This window comes from Lepisosteus oculatus, chromosome 6 (assembly GCF_040954835.1).
Source record: "Lepisosteus oculatus isolate fLepOcu1 chromosome 6, fLepOcu1.hap2, whole genome shotgun sequence".
NCBI lineage: Eukaryota > Metazoa > Chordata > Actinopteri > Semionotiformes > Lepisosteidae > Lepisosteus > Lepisosteus oculatus.
The window spans coordinates 36,478,843-36,501,526 of record NC_090701.1 but is presented as its reverse complement, the minus strand read 5'-3'; the positions used below and the strand labels follow the sequence as shown (position 1 = coordinate 36,501,526).

The 22,684-nt window shown below is 36.1% G+C and overlaps 1 protein-coding gene across 1 annotated transcript in view; it reads right to left on the bottom strand.

Annotated features, from left to right (window-relative positions):
• Window positions 1-22,684, bottom strand: part of LOC102685455 (collagen alpha-1(XXI) chain) — a 71,507-nt gene that overhangs the window by 36,379 nt on the left and 12,444 nt on the right. Inside the window, exons 5-16 of the mRNA XM_015354104.2 lie at window positions 19,779-20,004; window positions 17,853-18,026; window positions 16,593-16,670; window positions 15,918-15,929; window positions 15,720-15,803; window positions 15,196-15,249; window positions 12,166-12,219; window positions 10,499-10,552; window positions 10,352-10,405; window positions 9,410-9,463; window positions 8,372-8,425; window positions 7,315-7,368 (exon numbers count right to left, since the gene is read on the bottom strand). Of these exons, the coding sequence (XP_015209590.2) occupies window positions 7,315-7,368; window positions 8,372-8,425; window positions 9,410-9,463; window positions 10,352-10,405; window positions 10,499-10,552; window positions 12,166-12,219; window positions 15,196-15,249; window positions 15,720-15,803; window positions 15,918-15,929; window positions 16,593-16,670; window positions 17,853-18,026; window positions 19,779-20,004 (952 nt within the window). The remainder of the gene's footprint in view (window positions 1-7,314; window positions 7,369-8,371; window positions 8,426-9,409; window positions 9,464-10,351; window positions 10,406-10,498; window positions 10,553-12,165; window positions 12,220-15,195; window positions 15,250-15,719; window positions 15,804-15,917; window positions 15,930-16,592; window positions 16,671-17,852; window positions 18,027-19,778; window positions 20,005-22,684) is intronic.

Sequence of the window (22,684 nt, the reverse complement as noted above, 5' to 3'; positions counted from 1 at the left end):
CTATTTGGTCATTTTTGAAACTGCAAAGTATGTTTTGTATTAAGTTAAAATATGTTTAGCATTTAAGAATGAGTTTGCTTTCAAAATTGAAACTTGATATTGCACTAAATACAGTTTTTCCAAATTATTTTTTTACTACATTTATGTCCATTCTTATTACTTTAATATCTTTGGAATATAGAAAATCAGGACAATTTATACCTTTTTGAAATGGGCTACAAAGTCTAAACGTTTTTCAGGTTTTGAGAGTGCCAGCTCTCAATGTCAAACAAAATGTTAACTAAATACACACAAAGAAGCAGAGAAACAAGTACATCTGGTTTCTTCCCAAATATTTTTTCCAATTAATCTTCTAGCAGTTACTTGAAGAGTACCTCTTCCTTCCATCTGACAGGTCACAGACAGTGAGACGAACAATTGGCAATTAAATCTCTACTTCCCTCTCAGAGGTATCAGAGATTCATCCATCAGTATTAACATGATCCTCACTTGGAATCAGGTACTGAATGCTCTTAGAATCCAAAAACGAAGTTAATATCATAGGCATCCACATTCGTAGGTTTTCAACATCGTGATGGTTTGTTTACTTTAAACAAGACATCTTACAAAATTGTATGTTGGAAAAATGACTGCAAACATTCTGCACACTGCAATGTAATAAAATGATAAAGATTGTATGCATATTTTAGTTGCAGGAGAAGAGGATAACACTGACGCAACAGTAATGGTAATCTTTCATTATGAGACCATATATCAGGAGTGCCCAAACCTCATTCTAGAGTGTCATAATCCTTCATCTTTAATTTACAAAATACTTGCAAGACATATTACCTTTTTATTAATTACACAGGTAGGTTGTTCATATAAGTGAGGAATGGACAGTTGTTCTGGAAGATGCAGAGTGTTAATATGTTCATTCAAGAGATCCCATTTCTAAACAGCTGGCTTGCAGTAGGATTTTCCCATTGGTAACTGATGATATTGTATTAAAAGTGACCTAGAAACCTGCAGTACTGTATCTCCCATTTGGGCAACTATAACTGTTATTAAAGGGAAACCAACACAGAAACAAAACACAGTATCACTGTCCAAAGATTCAAGTTAAAACATTATTGGTTTCAACAGCTCTACTAACAGCTATACAGTAAATATTCATAGTCTGTTATAGCAAAACTCTTCCAGCTGTCTCTCAGCACAGGGGTAACACCCACTGACTGGAAAATTGTTAATGCCATCCATAAAAAGAGAGAAACTGAACCTAGTAATTATAGCCCAAAGAGCCTTACTTGTTTTATTTTTAAGACTATATAAAAGATCTAGGACTAAGAACTAAGTGAGAGGATCAACTTTGTGACAATAAGATTCTACAGGAACGGTCAAGATGGATGTAGAAAAGGTAGAAAATATACGGGGTAAATGTTACTTAACTAACTTGTTAGACTTGTTGGAATGAGCAAAGGCACTAATGGACACAAGCCAAGCATATGATTTATCTTTAGATTTATTGATAGTTTTTTTTGTATTCATTTGATAAAGCTGTTTATATAAGGTTAATTCTCAATGCTTGCCACAGGCACTCAAAGAAATGTATTAAATTGGATTAAGACAGGATAGATGTACAGTATATTAAGTGGATAATGATTGGCAATAGTTTCAATTCTGCTTGTAGCACATACTGTAACAGATTTATCCCAAGATTAAGCAAATCAAATTCCAGATAGCACTAGTGCAAGATTAATAAAACTATAAGAAAATATAAGAAGAAATAAGCACTTTATAAAATGATTTAAAGAAAAACTGCATCCAGTTAAAACTGGAATACAAAGAATTGCAAGCAAGAGTAAACATTATAGTACAAAAGGCCAAGAGAAAAGATCGAAAGGATCTGTGCTGAAGCTCCCAATATTTTTAATCCTATTATTGTTAATGCAGGAATGAACATGTTTTACTTTGTATGTGCTTATGACATTAATATATTGCTTGTATTTCCCAATACTACAATGCTAAATAACTATTTTGTTTTGTCCCCTAATCTATTGTCAACTAATGTGTCTTAAATAGTTATGATTCACTTGAATGGTTGAATCATAATATGGATTATGGTATCCACAGGTTCAGGATCATAGATCACTTCCGAGGGCAACAGTTGGGAACCTTCAAAACTGCATCTTGCTGACATATTGTCACTACGACTACCATTCAAGATCATTGACCTTATGAATATCACGTTTGATGCAGAGCTTCATGGCAATAAAAAATATAAGACATTAATTTTTACCACTAGCAACTAATTGACTCACAAATCAAAAGGGACTAAATTAAATGGTCAAATTAAAATTGAAAGTTTTGGATTGTCTCATTTCTACTACGATTAATTCAGAAAGGTGACACTCACACTGAAAACGTGTTTATCCAATTCATGATTGCACTGGAGCCAGAGCCTATCCCAGTAAGCAAAGGGTGCAACATGGTATACACTCTGGACAGGATGCCAGGGCACACACTGACACAGATACAGCACACACTCACTCACACTAGTGCCAACATATTTCCAGAAGCCACTGAACCTTCGAATATGTTGTTGGACGGACAGAGGAAATCAGAGCTTCCAGAGGAAACCTACGTGAACACAGGAAAAATATACAAACTCCATGCAGATAGCATCCCACCTCTGGAACTGCACCCAGGGTGCCTGTGCTAAGAGACAGCAATGTTAACCACTGCACCACTGTGCCGTCCATGGACTTCACAATGAAATAATCATATAAAGGTCACATTATGCTCAGTGACTGTATGGTTAAGCTAGAAAAATATGTATTATGTGTTATAGGACGAATAGTGCAGATCACAAGTGTAGGTTGTACAGCTTGAAGAGGTTCTCCATAGAGAAGTTGTCAAATACTCAACAAGAAATGTTTAAAAGCTAATTAAACAGTTAAAAAAGAGATTTCTTGAGACCAATGAAGTCAATGGAGGCTTTAAAAAATAATGATGACTGAGATATAAATTCCTTTTAACATCATGTATTTACATAAATATTTTGACAGATGTTTAATTTGCATGTTACAGTACTGAGTCATGTCTTTTGTTTTCGATGTACTTGTATAGCAACTGTACAACTGCATTTTGGTGCTAACAGGACTTTAAGTACAGCTCATCCAGAGAACTAAAATTTGGAACCTAATGTATAATGCCTCTGTCCACATATGTATAAATGAATAATTTTAGTTTAAATTAAAACCCTGGACAAACACAGAATTGAAATGTTAAATTCCAATAACATTTTAAGACATTAATACTTTTTCAACATTTAAAAATCAAATCCAAATTCAGCAAGCTAATCCTGTCAGAGAACTGTTAGTCCTTCTTCTGCAAGCTATGGACATGCTCTATTATATATAGTAACTGAGTGTAAATTTATTCTGAATTGAATTTTAAAGTATTCAAATTTTCTTAAGGTGCTCTCTATCATCACATCAACTATCTATTTGAAAAGGTTTACTTAGACATTTCAAAGTAACAACTATGGGTCGCTGCTGCTCATTCCTAAGCTTTCAAAAATCTTTGCATTTCATGACAAAGGAAAAAACGTCCCCAGTAAAAACAAATGCGCTATTTATATTCATACTTTGGGAATTTTCACATTAATACATTTCTCTTTAGCACACATTTTCAATCTGGGAATCTCAGCTATGAATGTCTTGTGTTTTTAAGTTGAAAGTAGGACAGAACCCATGTGTTTTACTCTGTCTGTCTGTATTTTAATGGGGCATCAAATCCCTAAAAGAAACATATTCCAGCTGTGACAGATCAATAGCCTTCTTGGTGACAACACCGGTGATTAACACTTGTAGTAGCTAGCGAATACCATATACCGCTGAAGTCTCATGAGGCCCAGAATTAAGAATTACGGAACACTGTCAATGACTTGTATTTTCCAACATAAACACAGGAAAATCCACGCCCAACTGAAACTCACACATTGAAACGTGTTTCCTTTCTTCTCTTTTCAGCATGGAATTAACCTATTACTTGCTCCTAAGTATAGTATATACCATTATATAGGAAATAAACACTAATATATACAGTAGGTAGTATAGTACTGTTTATACAATAGATAGTATACAGTAAGTTTCCTTTTACTGATAAAAAAGGTAACTTATTCTTATTTGATTTTACTGTGTTTCCATACAACATATTGCATTGCTGTATTTGATTTTAATCAAAAAAGGTTTTGTATGCCTTACTTAAGAGAAGTAGGAAGAAACAAAAAAGACACCAAGGGACAATGCTGTGATACCTGACATTTTACTGCTGAATAATGAGTATGGAAGTAATAAAAAAATTAATTATACTCTTTTATTTATTATGTGCTGTATTTGTTAGAATGGGAAATACAGTGGGAATTACTCTATGCAGTATGTCCTACAGTATACTGTATGAAACTGTATACAGTTAAAAGTGCAGAATTTAAATCAAGGGTCGTTAAAATTATTTAATTCACTAGTGAGCCCTCATTTAGAATATTACATGCAATTTTAGTTGCTATGATTACAAAAAAGATATTGCTGCTCTGGAATTAGTCCAGAGAAAAGAAGCCAGATACATTCCCGGACTTAAAGGAATGTCCTACACTGACAGCCTGAAGGAACCTTTAAGACTTGAACAAATAAGTCTAAGATACTTAATTCAAGTTTTCAAAATCCTCAAATGCATTGATAAAGTTAACTCTGTGTCATTTTCAGAGACATTACTGTAAAAAAAGAAACCATAGGACATAAGTGGAATGTACACAGAAGAACTTTTAAAACTGAGAACAGGAGACACTGTTCTAATTCTCTCCTGTCTTTTCTTGTAATGTCTTTTTATTATGACATATCCTATATCCTTAAAAAAAGAAAAAAAATCCAAAGGGTACAGCTTTCTGGCTGGTTCAGGACACAGCTGTCAGCTCCACATGAGAAGCCACAGTACGATTATGAGTGGGGTTGCTGTTCAGAAATGTGATGCAGACTGTTGCTTCAACTAAATGATGCATGTTGATTTGAGCCTCAGACTAGCAGGTGGTGGAAATATCTTAACTTTGTTAATGAGGAACAAGTTCGGCTGGCCTCTCGCCGAGCGGCAGTGTGGCTCCACTAGCATGTTGAAACTGAGTAGCTGGGTGTGCTGAAGTCAGGGCCGGGACATGTACTGTACAGTACATGCGCAGCTGGAGTGACTCTCCTGGTGTGTTGGAGCCGAGCAGCTGGAGTGACTCTCTGGGTGTATTTAAGCCAGGGCTGGGGTATGCACTTGTGCAGCTGGAGTGACTCTCTGGGTGTGTCGAAGCCAGGGCTGGGACATACATACAGTATGTACAGTACACCCGGATTGACTCTCCAGCCGGGGTCTGGACATGCGTGTGTGCACGTGGGTCCTGAGCAACTTGAGGAAGTCCTGAGGAACTTGGCTTCGGCATAACCACCAGAGGCTGCTCGTCGCTGGATCCAAAGATCAGCGCACGAGCGTTTGGTCGATATATACCTAGAACTGCCACCTCTAGAGAACAGTAGTAATGCCTGGCACAGCCGGGCACCGCTGCAGAGCTCAGGTATGTGTAGATCACCCCTGTCTTTGCTCACGGAGCTGAATGGGGTCACGGGCTCAGAGTGCTTTCAGTACTGGATTCTGGAACATCATTGCATAGCAAGGTGGCAAAGGAAATCCGGCACTGCCTTGTAAGCAACTTTGTTCTTTCCTTGGATTTGAGGCTGGTAAAAAACAGTCCACGTTATGTTTCAGAAACACACTGTCCGCTCCCAGGTCCTGACAGCAATCAAGTGGGACTGAGTAAAAATGTTATTACTGTTAAAGGAGTGATGTTATTTTAAACAAGAGGGATTTATAATATATGATTGTCCGTGCTTATGTGGTAGAAATTGAAGAATCTTTGATTCTTTTATTTATTTTTTTCCCTTGGCTTCATTTATAAGCCTTCTAAAGGTATTTAAATATTAATACTTGAGTACTTATTCTTTTTATTCTCCTGTGTCAGTGGATGTCTTTTTTGCTCTATTTGTATGTATATGTGTGTGTCTTTGTTTTTTTTCTTGACATTAAAAAAATAAAATACAAATATTTTTTTTAAAAAGGAGACTGTTTTACAAAAAAAAGGTTGTAGGGATCTGGAACAATTAACTATGTTGTTAAAGGCTATCCTCTGGCAAAGGCCAGATGATTCCTGTTCAGAAGAAGAAGATGCTAAATGTACTTATTAAATTTACCACAAACTATGACATTTGTTTAGACTACCAATACATTTTGAATCAATTACTCAGGTTAACGTTAAATTGTCTTATTTTGAACATATGAAGAGAGATTAACAGAAATGAAGGGTAACGTGTCTGAAAAAGTTTAGATTTTCTAATTGAACCCACATAAAAACAAATGTTTTACATCCAACATTATAATAAAAAATCTCTAACAATACACTGACTGTAAATATGTTTTATACTTCTAATGAAAATATAGGATGATAAAACAAAATGCTTATAAAAAGTTCTAACAGTAATATCTCAGTTCCTTTATGAATCATAGTATTGTCATGCTGAATATTGAGTTTACGAATAATGGACATTGTTCAATAGGTTATGTAAAGATTTCTTATTAATGTGCCTGGATGTGATCGTTTTTTTTATTTCAAAACCTGAATCGTCCAATAGCCTTATTTTAATGACTCCCAAGTTTCAAATTGCTACATCAAAACCCACTACTGTAACTCTTGTAAAAGCACAGGAGGGATGAAGAATCATGTATACCACGTCCTTGAGCCTGTCATAGTCATGTTACTCATTAGGAACCCTGATGTTTCCTGCAATGGAGGCTGGCTGTTTGCACAGGGGATTTCAGAGCTGTGTAGCTTAGGGCTGGAAGATGCTCTAAGAGACACACTGGTCCAATCCTGGCACAAAACAAGCTATTTATGTTGAGGCGTGTACTGTTGAAACATGTGCCATTTTTCATATTGTGAGCCCCACAGTGTCTACAGTCCAGTAAGTCATCAAATGGAAAACTAATCTGACAGAACTACAAGAGCATAGGTGTCCAAAAATGCGTAGGCTCCGTAGGTGTCAGCAGCCTACGCATGCTGACGCAGCTACCCACCGAACTACAAAAATCCACAAGTCTCACTGAATGTACTGTAGTGTGGCAAAAGACAGATGCCCATCTCCAGCAACACTTGACCAGTTGTACTGTACACCACCGCTTATGGAATCACTTTCTTTTAATTTCAGAATGTGTTTATATTGTTCTAAATAATGAGTGGCTGACCTTTGGTCCCATTGGGCCACCGAGTCCATTCTTCCCAGGGATTCCTTGCTCCCCCTAAATAGCAAAAGAAAATCCCATAAAAGGAATGCCGTACAGAAGTATTAGCAACATTTTTATCTGAAAAACTGTACATTTTTAAACCCTTTTACTTCTAAAAGCCAAATCAAACATAATTACAAGAATAAGGCTTCTTTTCTCCAAACTCTCCAATGCTAACATAAAGCCGGAGACAGGTCAAAATTGGAAAAACAGTTGTGAGAAACTGAAGACGTAAAGCTCTAGGCTTTAGGCTAATAGAGGTATTACAGGAGGTTTTAGATTTGCTATAAAAGAATTCATTCTGATCCCATCAAATTAGTTTATCACTTGATGCCATCAAACCAAAGGTGTAATAAATATGCAGTGAAAGCTACATTCACTGTACATAAAACAAACGTTTTCTTATTAAAATTATTATTGCAGGCATCTAGTACTAATCTGGCATAATAAATGACATGCTAAATGAGCCAAGAACCCGGGAGAACATCAGCTGCAATCCTGACCATGCCAATCCTGGCCGAAACTGCACAGTAAGAGAAACAACTGTCAAAGGAAGAGGAGAGAGTTTCTTAATTCAGAATTGTTTGATTACCTTGATCTTGTTCTGGGCTCTGGGACACTCCTTAGGAATGTGTAGCACTCTTTATTTGTACAGTATATTTGTTTTTAGTTTTCTCATGTTTCACAATGCATTAAACATGCATCTACTGTACCTTATCTTACCACAAATCCCTGTATAGTACTTTATCACACATCTCTATGCTTCACCATGCTTTTACTTAATTTTCACTATTTGTTTCTTCTGCCTTTACCATGGTATGCCATTGTAAATCTATAAGGATCTTGAAGTAAGCAGGCAAAGAGTCACAGAATGATTCTGACAGAATGATTCTAGTAGTTTTCTTCATGTAATGTATGCTAACTGCTGTAAGATGAAGCCGACAGTGTAAATCAGGATGAGAAAAGCAATAATTACACTGTACTTCCTTAACTAATAAACAAAATCAACTGTCTGTACCATAGGTCCAGGCTGACCAGGAATTCCAGCTATGCCAATCTCTCCTTTGCTTCCCTGCAACAAATGGGTAATACATGAGCATTTCAACAGACAACAACCTATCAACTGATTTATTCATTTTTGGGGCCTCTAAAATATTGGTAGACATTGGAGCTTTGCTTACTATAAATTATTTGAATGCAACCAGTGCTACTAAAAATGTTTAAATACAACACTGATTATATTGGCTAGGTTCAATAAATATAAGATGAAAATATATTTTGGGCTATTTTTTTTTACTCTAAGATCTGAGATAAATTTGAAGTACTTCATGAACATAACATTCTCCGACATGTAGATTTAGGCACAGATGAGTCACTTTCTCAGAATTAAGAAGTAACGTAGTAAACTCTCATTAGGAAATTCCAAACTACTTTCAAAAGAATAGCACAGAAATAACACATTCTCTAATGTCTTAGAGAAACTCTTAAAATTTCAGGCTTTTATGATGTCAATTATCAATTACAGTATCTGACAAAATACTGTATGCTTACCAAGCTGATATTTGGTACCTGTACTGTATGTTACAAAGGCCACACATTCTTCTCAATTTACAGTACAATATATTCCATCAGAAGTGAAAGGACTTTTCTAAGTTAAGCATGTGTTTATTCCTGTGCTTTATGATGTGACTTCAGATATTTTTATACACGATATGTGGAAATTATTTTAAACCAAAAACACATGGCACATCTTTGTGCAAAGAGTTGTGAGAGCATTAAACAAGCTATCCAATCATGTTGTTGAAACCGACCCTGGCTTCTTCTAAGAAATAACTAGATGGGATCTTAGGATCACTTTGTCTTCTAACTACCAAATGGACTATACAGGTGAAATGACCTCCTCTCATTTGTACCATTTCTTAGGTTCTCATGTTATTCTTCAGTTCTGTTACTCTGAAGGCCTATAATTATAACCACTATAAGAAGCCAGTCTTAGAAAATGTAAGACTTTAAATTATAGTGTAATACAGATTCTACAACATTTCGTGTCATTTACCTTTTTTCCAGGGATTCCTGCAGAGCCCGAGCGTCCTGTTAACCCACCAGGCCCCTTGAATGAGAAAAGACTAAGCAACAAAATTGATGGGTCTTAAACAGAAACAATAATCTAACTGAATGTTTAACCTTTTTACACAGTCTCCATGTTTTTTTCATCCTGCCTGTGAAGTACTGGAATGTGCTAATTAAATATGAATTATATCAATTATTTTTCAGTGCTGAGAAAAGATTCTGCCATGTTATTTTCCATTTTTTACTTGTTTCCTTTTCATTCCCAGGATCTTTATGTGTACCCTGTGATTGTATGATTCTATGAATCATACAATCTATGAATTGGCTTCATTACTCTCTGCTCTCCTCCCCACTAATAGCTGATGTGTGGTGAGCGTTCTGGCGCACTATGGCTGCCGTCGCATCATCCAGGTGGATGCTGCACATTGGTGGTGGTGGAGGGGAGACCCCATTACCTGTAAAGCGCTTTGAGTGGAGTGTCCAGAAAAGCGCTATATAAGTGTAAGCAATTATTATTATTATTATTATTATTATTATGAACATTAATAGGATTATTCTTCTCATAGTAAAGTCTGTCAGTACAACAGATGAAAAGAGGCAATCGTACATCACCTCTCAAGGTGTCACTATACTGAAACCAACTCAGAGTATTTTCTGACTCATTTTTAAACACCAAGGTCTGTGTGATACTTGACTGGAATTACAGACTCACACAACATATAACTCATACAATACAAGTTCTTAAAGTTGTAATCACATTCTGAGTTTTCAAAACCCACTATACGATAGAATCTCAAATTCTAATTGGAAGTTAAAACACAGAAAATGTCTTGATTTACTAAATGAGAATTCAGTCTAAAAAAATACAAAACATCCTAGGGAAAGGGCCACACCAGCTCTAACAGCTGACTTCTTCTGATGGCCTTACCGTAGGTCCTGGAGAGCCGGGTTTCCCTGAAATGCCTGGTGCTCCTCTTTCGCCCTGCACACAAAGTAGACCATAATAGCTTCCTTTAGTCTCACCATATACTGTATTTCTATACAAATAAAACTGGAAACATTCAGACAGCCTTACTTTGGCACCTGTTCGTCCAGGCTCTCCTCTAGGACCAGGTAGACCTGGTACACCCTAAAAATGAAACAAATAAGCATTTACATGAAACTCACACAAATTCAATTTCAGAAATATTTAAAAATATAGAGAGTCTTCAAAAAGTATTGGGACAGTGCAGTCTAATCTGGGAATTTCATTATAAACTCATTTTTCATGAGAAAAAATATGACTGATAAGTACAACACCTTTTGTAAGTATGTTATTTTGAAAAAAATATCAATTCAATTCTGCCCTCTTGTGTCAATTAAATAAATTGTTAGTGTTTAATATTTTGTTTTATTTTGAAGGACCTTGGTATTGGAGCAATTGGCTGATAGGTGTTTCCTTTTAGTCAGATGTTAATTGCTGAGTAATTTGGCATTCATAATACCTATGAATATCCTCTCAAACTATCTTGCTTTGACTTCTTTGGAGACCATAGTTAAAAGAAAACAAAGAACATTCTGTATAGAAAAGCAGGCAAATTCAAAGCTGAAAGTAAATAAAAACTCAATCAGATTGATATAAAAAATGTGCTCCACAGTTATAATTAACAATCGGCCAAGAGCGGACTGGCCAAGAAAACAATGTGCATAAAAAAAAAAATATCAGAGCTGACATGGAAAAATTCTAAAGCAATTACCAGTGAAATCACGAAAACTACAAAATTATAAAAGTACAGGACTGAAGGTACCAAACCTCCATAGATAGGAATTACCAAGACTGTGATGCAAAATGTAAACCTCTTGTCATATCTATGAATTTGCTTTGAAGTAGATAAGGTGGGAGAGTTTTTATGGACAGATAAGACTAAGATAGCCTTTTACCAAAGTGATTGAAAGATGAAGTGTGGAGAAAGAAAGGAAGTGCAGATATTCCAAAGATCACTATCTGTGAAGCATGGTAGAGGTACTGTAACATCACGGCCTGGGTGTGCAACCTCTGGCTGGGTCACTCTTTCTTACTGATGACTTAATTATGTTAGCACCAGAACAATTTCTGAAGTTTACAGAACCATTTAGCCATCTCATGTTGAAAGAAATGCTGCTTATTTATTTGGTGGCACTTTACCATGCAGCATCATAATGACCCAAATCACATGGCCCATGCAATCAGGAAATTCATCAGGAGAACAGCATGGAAAATTTAAAAATGACCAAGTCAGTCGTCAGGCTTAAATTCAACCGAGCATACATGCTGAAGAAAAAAGTTGAAGCAATCTGGGAAGAACTCAAAGTGGCTGCAGAAAAACATCTCTGATGATTACACATAGATTGGTGAATTGGTGAAATCCAAGGGATTTTCAGTGCATGACTTTTACATTCTGAAATATATTTAAAGTGAATATGCCTTTATATGACAATGCATATCGTTACTTCAAAACACAGAGTTGCTCCAGAATAAATATATGAATGTGGGAAGGCCCCAATAACGTAACATAAATTACATTGCACTTATCATTTATATTGATCTTATGATCCCAAAAGCAAATCACTTGACTGGAAAATTGACAATCTGAACCAATACTATTTGTAGGGAACTTTATGTACTTTCTAAACATTGCTCCTGTAAAATACATCATGTTACATTTATTTTTGCTTCTGCGTTATTGTCAAACTTCAAATAATATAAACAGATGGAAGCCCCACCTTTTCCCCTGGCAGCCCAGGTGTTCCCCGCATTCCCTGTTCACCTGGGACACCCTAGACAAAAACAATTAATCATGAATGTAAACAAGGGTGAGCTTCAAATATGCTTCATACTGTACCAAATGGATTGTGACCACCTGCAGAAAAGACACTCTCAACACAAGTCATACAGAGTCTGTGCCAACAATGTATAATTACAAGGCATTATTGTAATTTGCTTATTTATTTATTTTAAAGTGCCTTAAAATTAGATCTGGGAGATAATAACAGTATTTGTCATTTATTTTTATTTTCACAACAAGTCCCACAGGATACGTATGTGTTTTTGGAGATCCCATTAAGAAAGACAAATATAAAGAGGATAGAGTATCTAAATGTACTTTCCAATGATTATATTTTTGCCAGATGCAAAATACCACACCTCACAATTTTAAAATGTTGGGGCGGTTAAAGTTTTTTTAATTCATTTTAAAAATAAAGTATAACACACTCACAGAAACACAAAAATATGTGGTGCTGACACAGAAAAGGAGATAAGAGAGCCTATTAAGTTTTGAAGATAAGAAATCACTGTCAGAGTTTTTGCTCTAGGAGAATGTAATCTAGCCTTACTTCTTTCCATAAGAACAATTTCTGCAAATAAATGTAACCAAATGTGGTTTTACGGTTCTCCCAGTCTGCAGCCAACCTCTTAAAATAGATTTTTCTTTGCAATTTGATCTGCCAAAAAAAGATGTTGTGCCTGAAGACTGACAGTAGCGTGAGAATTAGCAGTTGAGTGCTCAGCAGTACAAAGACACCTAAACACCAGTTAATTGTTTAGTTTAAGATGACTTTGACATCTGTTAAGTGCTTTCTTAATATGATCAGGGGTCACAAGGAGCTTCTCCATTTAAAATGACAACTATAACATAGTTATTTTGTGTATCCAAGTGTATGTGTAGAATGATCATAAAATAACATGGTGTGCACTTACAGTACTGTATATTCAACATTATTTTTCATCATCATGTTAACACAAATGAGCAGCATTGTGAAGTTTTGGGACCCTGGGTTCAATTCCTTGGCGTGCTATCTGCTTGGAGCTTGTATGTTCTCCCCATTCTCACATGGGTTTCCTCAGGGTGCTCCAGTTACCTCCCACAGTCCAAAGATCTGCTGCTCTTCTCAGTCCAAAGATATGCTGGTAGGTTAATTGGCTTCTGTAAAGAAATTGTTCCTGGTGTGTGTTAGTGTTTGTCTGAGTGAGCTCTGGGATGGAATAGCTATCAGGAACCGGCAGGTTGTTTCTGAGGATCCTGTACGTAGCCATGAATTCTGCGGGATGCAGAGGCACTCAATCCAAAATTGTAATCCAGAAGCAAGGTCGATAGGAGAAGCTTTAGATCAGGTAACCAGATAGATCCGAGACAAACCCAGATAGATTCGAGACAAACTGAGATAGATCCGAGACAAACCCAGACAGATTTGAGATAAACTGAGACAGACCCGAGACAAACCGAGAAGACAATCCAAAAGGCGAAATCTGAGAGACAAGTTTGAAGAGGGAAAAGCTAGGTCCAAAAAACCGGGAAATCCAACGAGACGAAAAAAGACGTGCAGCAGAGAACTCTAAAGGAGGACTCTCAATAGTGAGCATTGGTCGGTGAGTCGGGGAACTTTAAATACTGAAGGGAGATGGACGTGGTTGGATAATGTGATCAGTTCAGTATGAATGAGATCGTGAAACAGTGGGTTTGGGAATGTAACAGCGTTTGTGAGGGAGAGTGTGGGGCAAGACAATGGCGTCCTGTCCATGTTTTATCCCACATTGTTCCCATTGCTTGCTGGATTAGGCTCTGGCACTACGTGCGATTCTGTACTGGATGAAGCGGATTAGAAAATGGATGGATGGAAGTCAACAGAAACATCACTATGTGGTAAACTCTTCCAGGTATTTAGCAATGCTTTTATAAAAATGAAAACAGGCATTTGCAGTAGATGCAGCAGCCATCACCGTTTCTCCATATCAATCTACAGCAACAGAGACTGAACAAAATATTTAAAAATTACTATATATAACTATATAATCCAACTATATAATAAGATATAATTACTATACATCTTCTTTTTTTATATACAACTTAAAATATTAACTAATTAATTTTTATCTTCAGTATGTCTAATTTGGATATTTAGATTATATTTTATCCTACCATTCACTTGTAATAATCTTTCATCATTTTTACAGTAGTTTGATTCAGATGGTGAATGTTACCATATTTTAATCAAGCAGGGCAGCCACGGTAGCTCATACAGCAAGGGTATCTAGCTCCTGACCAGAAGGTCCCACGTTCAATCCCAGGTGTGGGCAAGTGATGTACCTTGCTCTAATTCCTTCCAGATGGCTCCCAGGTCTACTCAGCTTGCTTTCCAATTGAGTACCAGGGGTTAATCCTTCTGGGGGTAATAGGCCAGCCAGAGAGTGATGCTGACCACATCATCTCCACCTCCAGTGTTGGGTGGCCAAGAAAAATGGTGGCCCTTACTCCCCATTCCCCATGGGTCTGTATGGCCTGAAAAGGGACCTACCTTAATCAAGTAGCTCAGCAGCTCCGTGGTTTTCAAGGTATTGAGTCAGTGGTACAAGATTTTCATTTTCCTTGTTGAAATTAGGAGTGATTTGTATACAGTAGGTAGTGTTGCTACTTGTCATTGATTTCAACTATACTCCCAAACACCTGAAATCAATTACTGTAATTTATGTGTATTTTTATGCGAGGCACTGTATGTGTATTTTTAGCTTTTAGAACATGGGAAGGATTATTGGAAATGAACATTTTCTTATTCTTATTAACAATAAATATTAGGGTTCTTTATCTTCACATTAGCAGTATGAACCATGGCTCATTAGAAACTCATTGCAATAACAGAGGTTTCCTTAGTTCACCCGTGATGTGTGGCTTAAGGTACAGAAATAAATCAGGGAACACATGAGAGACTTTGATTGGGAAGGTGTACTGTATGTATTGGACATCGGTCAGTACTCACAGGCTTACCGTCATCCCCTGGGGGACCTGGCCTCCCATTTTCACCTCGGATTCCCTGGGGGGTGAAATAAGCAGTCAAATGAGATGTTTTAGCATTTAAGTAATATACATTTACTGAATTGTATTAAAATTACATAGCAGCAATACTAGCACTCACACAGTAGGGCGTACAACACACCAACTCTGATTCTGATTCTAATTTCGCTCCATGCACAATATATGAGTAAACCATCACATAACTACTAACAGTCACAAGGATACTAAATCAGTACGACTTGATTTATCTCTTTCTTTGCTTGTCTGTATGACACATCAATTAAGGTAACTGGTTTCTAGTCATTCTAGGGTCGTCTGATGCTTTCTGATGAGCCTAGAATGATGATGATGATAGACAGAGATGATTCCTGCAAAAAGAGAAAACTACTACATATCTATTACTCACACTTTCACTTTGCTTCTTTTGACACTTTTATTGAGTAGAGTGACAGATTTAGCGAATGCTACTTTACCAAAATCCTAATTTACCTTTGGTCCAGGGAGACCAGGAGATCCAGGAGAACCAGTAGGGCAATCACATTTGTCCACATTGGGTAATCTATCCAGTGGGCACTGGTAAACAAAGGGTACACAGCCAGCTCACAGAAAACATACTCAAAACTCTTTACAGACATACAGTATGTATCATGCATATGAAGATGACAGAAAGTAACATACAGTACTTACCCTCTCATCATCCTGTTCAAAAAGAGTGAGAAAATTGAATGTAAGACATATTCTCACTTCTCTAGGAAAAATGCAGAACCATGATGGTATTGCTCTTCTCTCTAAAATCTACATCAATATTGATATACAGGATGTTTAAAAACTTTGGCATAGACTATAAATCCACATTTGTAAATCGAAAATGACATTTATTTACATCTGTATGCCCATAATAAATATTGAAAAACAAATCAGCTCCAGTTTTGGCTATTTTCTAAATCAACATCTGCTCCCAGTACTGTTTTATAGTAAGTTTCTAAACTCTACTTGTTATTCTTTTTTGTAAAATAAGTAAACGAGAGCATGGACAGTCAATTATCACAACAGGAAGCAGTGACCATAATGCAAGTCCCTTGAGAAAATAACGTATAACTAATAATATAAACTTTAAAGTAATACATCAAAAGTATTAAAATGAAAGTCCCCAATAAAAGGGCATCATTCAAACAAATAAATATTGGCATTTAAGTGAGAAAAATAAAATATATTTTTGTTTGCTTTTTACAAATATGCATGTAATTCACAAGGTGAAGCAAAACTAGTAAAAGTAAAAAGTAAGTGTATCAGCATCTGCACATTTATAATGCAAATAGTTATTCAAGTACTGTATATGGTATTTCACACCAAGGCCCTTACCACAGAGTAGATTTCGCATGCCGTCTCTCTTTCACTTTGCTGAGGATCACAATAAAGTCTCAGTTTTTGTATCTCAATCTAAACAAGAAAACAAATACAGAAATTAAAGCTCCTGGATTGAAGCATTTCTGAATTAATTTTTTTATTCTATTAATTTAGAATTGGCCATTAGCTTTTCTATTATTTACCCTAATGGGTGTCTTTAGGTCTTGGCTCACAGCAACAGCACCTGAGCCCACACATGAGAATAGTGAAGGTAAGGTAAGCCCCACAGCAACACACAGTGGGTGCAGTGCCAATAAGGACACAGGGGTTCCTGTTTCAACGGAGGCCAGGCATCCCAAACCAATGAATGGGGGAAAGATTTATCATCTATCAAAGCAATTTGGGGACAGTGGCACATGCAAAACATTTCACAACATAGCTGAGGATTTTGTTTCTGTATCTCACTCCTGTCATGTCAACATTTATGCTGTAAAATCCATGGGTTTTATCTATTATTTAATCCCACCACAAAAGGTAAATTACCAAGCTCCATATTTTTCGTGTTCTCCAACATGTGGGCCCAGAAATCTCCCTCTTCTCTATGTCTTTGTCCTCTTGTCTATATGAGACATAAATTAAGGTAGCTGGTTTGTAGTCATTCTAGGCTCAACTGATGCTTTCTGTGGCCCAACTCAGTTTCTCCTGCCATAACATACTAATAGATCAGGCCTCCGTTGACCTCAGACATCATATGGAGCTACTGTCTGCACTGAGACATAAACACCTATGGAGATTTTGTATCTGTTGAGTAGCAGTATAAAAGATATGGAGAAGCCTGTTGCCATTACCAGTGATTTTATTATCCTAGAAATTGTACTCTATGATACATTCAGGGTGGCAGAAAGAAGGATCTGTGTGCAACCATATTCAATGTGAGTGCCTCTGCATATTTATCACTTTTTTTGTCTGATGACCATCCATGGACATGACAATCTTGAAATTGAACAGTAGGAAATCGTGGAAAGCAAGTATAATTATTCACGTACACATCTTAGAATGTTTTCTTATAAAAAATGTGACACTGTGCCAATCGAATGAATAACGAAGTCAGTTTTTATTGTCAGGTTGTATCTAACATATCCACAACAAATTATGTGTAGAAGATAAACTAGCTATTGAAACAATTTTAACACACATTTTTTACACAAAGTTGGCAAAACTGCAAAGTGTGAATATATACCGTAGCTAACAAAAAACGTTTCTGTGCAAACTCACTGGTACAGTTGCCTCCCTCTTCACTCGCTTGGCAACCTGCGTCTTTCCATTAATATAGATTGGGATAACCTGTTCCAGAGGCTTTTCTTCAATCTGGACATCATCCAGAAAGCATGTTATGTGCTTCGCTTTAACAAGCAGTTTAAGCTGGTGCCAATCTTCATCAAAGAGTTCCTACAGTATAATATACTGGAATCAGGGCAGGTATTTGTTACATTTTTAGTCAATCATTTGATAAACCCATTGTACACAATCAGGTCATAAATAGCAATGTACTGTACCAATTTTCTGAACATTCTAAGCTTTGTAATATAGTAAACATTTATAAGATAATTATATCTTAAAATTAAATTATGAATCAAGGAACAGAATACCATCTCTAAGCAAATTACCTTCAAAAATACAGATTATTTCAAATGTTTTACTGCATTGCTCTCCTTTACATTTATATGTATGTACAGTAGTAGCACATATATATAAAACACCTGATTTTGAAGTTATACAGATGTGTTTTAAATTAATATTTTGTAACACTATCATTTTGTCAATGACGTAAAAGGAAATAAACATTTTCATCATTTCTAAATTACGTTTCTTTTTACATTTATAAATTTAAGGATTGTCCTTAAATTTGTAAATGACTACAAGTTTAAACATTAGTGTTTTTGCTATCAGAATATACATTTTAATATAAAATTGATGTGATGTCTGTCTATCTCTTTATTTTTAAAATTGTTAAAGCTGTATTAAAATATGGAAAAAAACCTTATGTGTAACCTGGTCATGTTGCTACATATTCGTGTGGCAAAACTGTAATGTCTTGATGAATTTAAATGCTTAATTCATTCTTTGCCAAAATGAATTTTCTTTTTACTCATCCTGCCAAAAGGAAAATTGACAATATGCCATACTCTAGCTTTTGGAATATGAAATATTAGCCAGATAAAATATTTTAAGTTACATTAAAATTACAGAAAATTGAAAAAGAAATTCCAAAAACAGTTGAATACTTGATTATGTCTTTTTATAATATCTGACTTTGGACTTAAACATTTTCCCAACAATATTGTAGCGCTTCAGGGTTCACATGGGCACCCTCGCCACTGCCGCATCAGGTCGGCCCCCCACCATCGGGGAGTCGAGCCCAGGCCTCCAGCGTCACTCAACAGGGACCCAGCCTCTTGAGCCAAAGGGAAATCTCCCCTCAGCCCGGCGGCTGCGGTCCCTGCTATCCAAAGGGAAGGGCTGTGACGTCACCGCTCTGTTAAGCCAGATCTCGCAAGTAATGGAGGCCGTATGCATTACACTCTCCCCCACTTAACTCGCTGTCCTCAGCAAAGGGCTATCCCATCCCACTCTAACACCAATGTAACGCTTCAGGGTTCACATGGACACCCTCACCGCTTGCTGCATCAGGACAGCCCCCCACCATCAGGGACTCAAACCCAGGCCTCCGGCATCACTCAACAGGGACCCAGCCTCTTGAGCCAAAGGGAAATCTCCCATCAGCCCTGCGGCTGAGGTCCCTGCTATCCACAGGGAAGGGCGGTGACGTCACCGTGCTGGTAAGCCGGCTCTCACAAGCAATGGAGGCCATATGCGTTACAATATTGATGGTTTCAGAAAAAGTACAGATATATTTAATTTTCTTAGAAATCAACTTATGTGCATAATAATAGTAATACTTCACAACTTCAAAAGCTCACAATCTATAAGCAACATTCACATACAAATCTTTGACATTAGTACTCAGACAGAGTGTTTAAGAATCTATTTTTAGTTGAAGATACTTTTAATCTAGTACATTAAAACAGTTCTGAAGTGGTGCTATTTGTGTGTATGGGAAAACAATATTCCAGTACAAGCCAAAATTTTCAGAGCAGCATTAAGAAAAAGAGAAACATGTCAAGTAGAGCTTTCACAAACCTTTAAGTGTCCATCATCAAAAATGATAGACTGAAGTTCACTAATAAGGCTAGTTGTTGTGAAGGTAACTGTTTTTTCTCCACCATTGATTGTCACTGCTGCTTGAAGAATGTTGTCTCTGGACAGAATTCTCCAAAGGTCAAACCTTTCTTTGTTTGTTGGTGATTTTAAACGAAGAGTGGCCACAAATACATATGATGGAGGAAGACCCTCAGGAAATATATCTCTAGAATTTTAGAAACCAAACACGGGAAAAATAAGGAACAAAAAATGAAAGGATTCAGTATCTTTGTCCTGTTTTAGCAATGAGGAAGTATTCTGCTATAGTATATATTGTTGTTATTATTTTAGGATAGGATAGGATAAATTACATGTATTTAGATAAAAACTAAGGAAACACAACATTTATTTTAAGCACACAAAAACCCAGCATATAATCTATTGTGATTCTCAGTATCATTGATCTAACCTGCCTTAAAATAGCAATTTATGTCATCTGTATTTTGCTTTAATTTGGTTTCCTACTTCTTATTCCACTATTGTTTGTTTCATTTGATTTCTTGCAGTTATTTCTGCATTAACTGGCCTTTAGCAAATGTTCAGATAAAGTGTTTGCATTAAATGGTGATGAAAAAATGTTACACAGGCACCTGAAGATGTCATTAGAAATACTTGCTAATATAATATAAACAAATGTTCTAAACTACTTATGCACTTCAGCTAGGCGGCGGTGCTATCATTTTGTAGCCTTATATCTAGGAAAGTAAACGAGGCTGTTGTTATTATAATAATAACCTTAATAAATGTTCTAATCGGGGATTTTAGATACCTACAGTATATACAGTAAAAGTCTTCTATAGACATTTTCTGTAAAGGTGGGCCTGGTCAATACTGGGATACTATATGAGAGACTTCTAAAGAAAATAACGTTGACATGGTGGTGTTGGTAGTTTGTGGTGGCCTTTTCCTATGGAACATTATTTCCAAAGCAGTCCCTCAGAACAGTGACAGGGATTACTGGCTCACTAGGAGATACCATCCTTCATCCTTTAAACTGCCAGCTTGACTACTTTGTTGTTAAAGCGGAACTGTTTCTCAATTTCTCAATTTCTCAGAAGATGTATGAAATCTCAGTAACAAAATAAATTCATTCATTCATTAATTTTAAACATTTCTTATTGAGTGCAAAATCATAAACTTTGTGAAAGTACTGTGTGGTTGCCATGTTGTTGCAAATCATTGGTCTCGCCACTGGCAAGAGCAAGAGTTTTTCACTAATTGTGACATACAGTGAGCCCTTCCTGCTCACTAGTCCCTGTAAGCAAAAAGGGAAACTTGGTCTACAAACAATGTCACCTTGTATGTTTATATAAAAATAAATACAGTAGCAACATTCACATGGTCTAAAGTATGTGCATTATTACTACAAAAAATAGGTTCGTTTTCAAATATTGACAAGTTGGGATCGGACATATACTGTACTACATATGAAATTTTGGAATGCAGTGAGAGGAATATCAGTGCTTGATAGAAAAATAGATAAAATCTATCTTCACTATATAAGTGATACTTTTTATCGTAAGAGCAATCTTTCTATTGAATTAAAAGAGGTTAACAAGTGTGCTTGTTTACAATGTAACAGGGCAGCTTCATGCCACCAGATATTTTGTTGTCTTGTTTTGAATCTCAGACATTGACACAATGTGACAAAATGCATACCTGGAAATTTCATCAATTTTCTGATGTAAATTGGAGGTTGTACACTTTATACTTTCATTGTGGTTTGAAATGTACTTATCAATGCCAATTCTTTATAACCCTGACATGTAAAAATTGTTTTGCAGTTCCCCTTTAAAAATCTCATGAAACTGTTTGTAAACTTTAAAGGCAGTGTCCTAGCTAAATTCGACTTTAGACTTGCACAATATGACCTACTGTATCTAAACCTAATTATTTTTTTAGTTTTCAACCAGTTCTGCTCTTCTCTGCACCCGCTGGTGTAGAATGGCTGCTGAGACACACCCTAATGGGTGCTGGACCTTGTGGTTGGATTTTAGTTTAGTGGACTTTATAGGTGATTCCCTGCTTATATAAAATGTTCTGTCCTTTAGGATGAAAGTTATTATACAAATACAACAAAATATTTCATATTATAAACTTGTTCAGGATGGAGGAATACTTTCAGAAACAAAAAGCAATATTAAAGTATAATATTAAAGTATAAATAAAGCAATATTAGTATAATAAAAAGAGTGCCAATTAAAATAATGCAACATAATCAGAATTAGTAAAAGAAACAAACAAGACACAAAAAACATGATATCAGTAACGGGATAATTCAGATAACAGAAACAAACCTTTATTACTACTTAATGCTTATTTAATGAATCACTGTTTATGAAACTATCTCTTGATGTTAAAAGTTACCCTGTTCATACACTACCATTTTACTCACAAATACTTTCTTTTCCAAACTCAAAATTTGTCTAACAGCACATAAGCAGTATTCAATGAAGGGCAATTAAATCCACCTTAGAATCAATTGGATTCAACATATTTCTACATGATATTTTGGAATACCAGTGTACATTAAGGTTTAATTTTTAACTGTCGAGTAATACCACTGGAATCACTTGACAATTTGAATAATACAGGTTATTCAGAACTCCTCTCAGACGAAATTGTGATAAACTTAAGAATTTTGTGTCTAAAATCTTACTGCATATGTAAAAAAGATAATTTAATTGGCTATAAAATGTGGTTTAACACATGAATGGTGGAAACACATGCATTTAAACCAACTGATTAAAACTATAAACTCAGAAAAATATGTTTCATAGACTAGGCTGAGCTGCTGGCTGTACTATACCTTGTCTCCTAGGCAACACAGAATGTTGAGTTCTAAT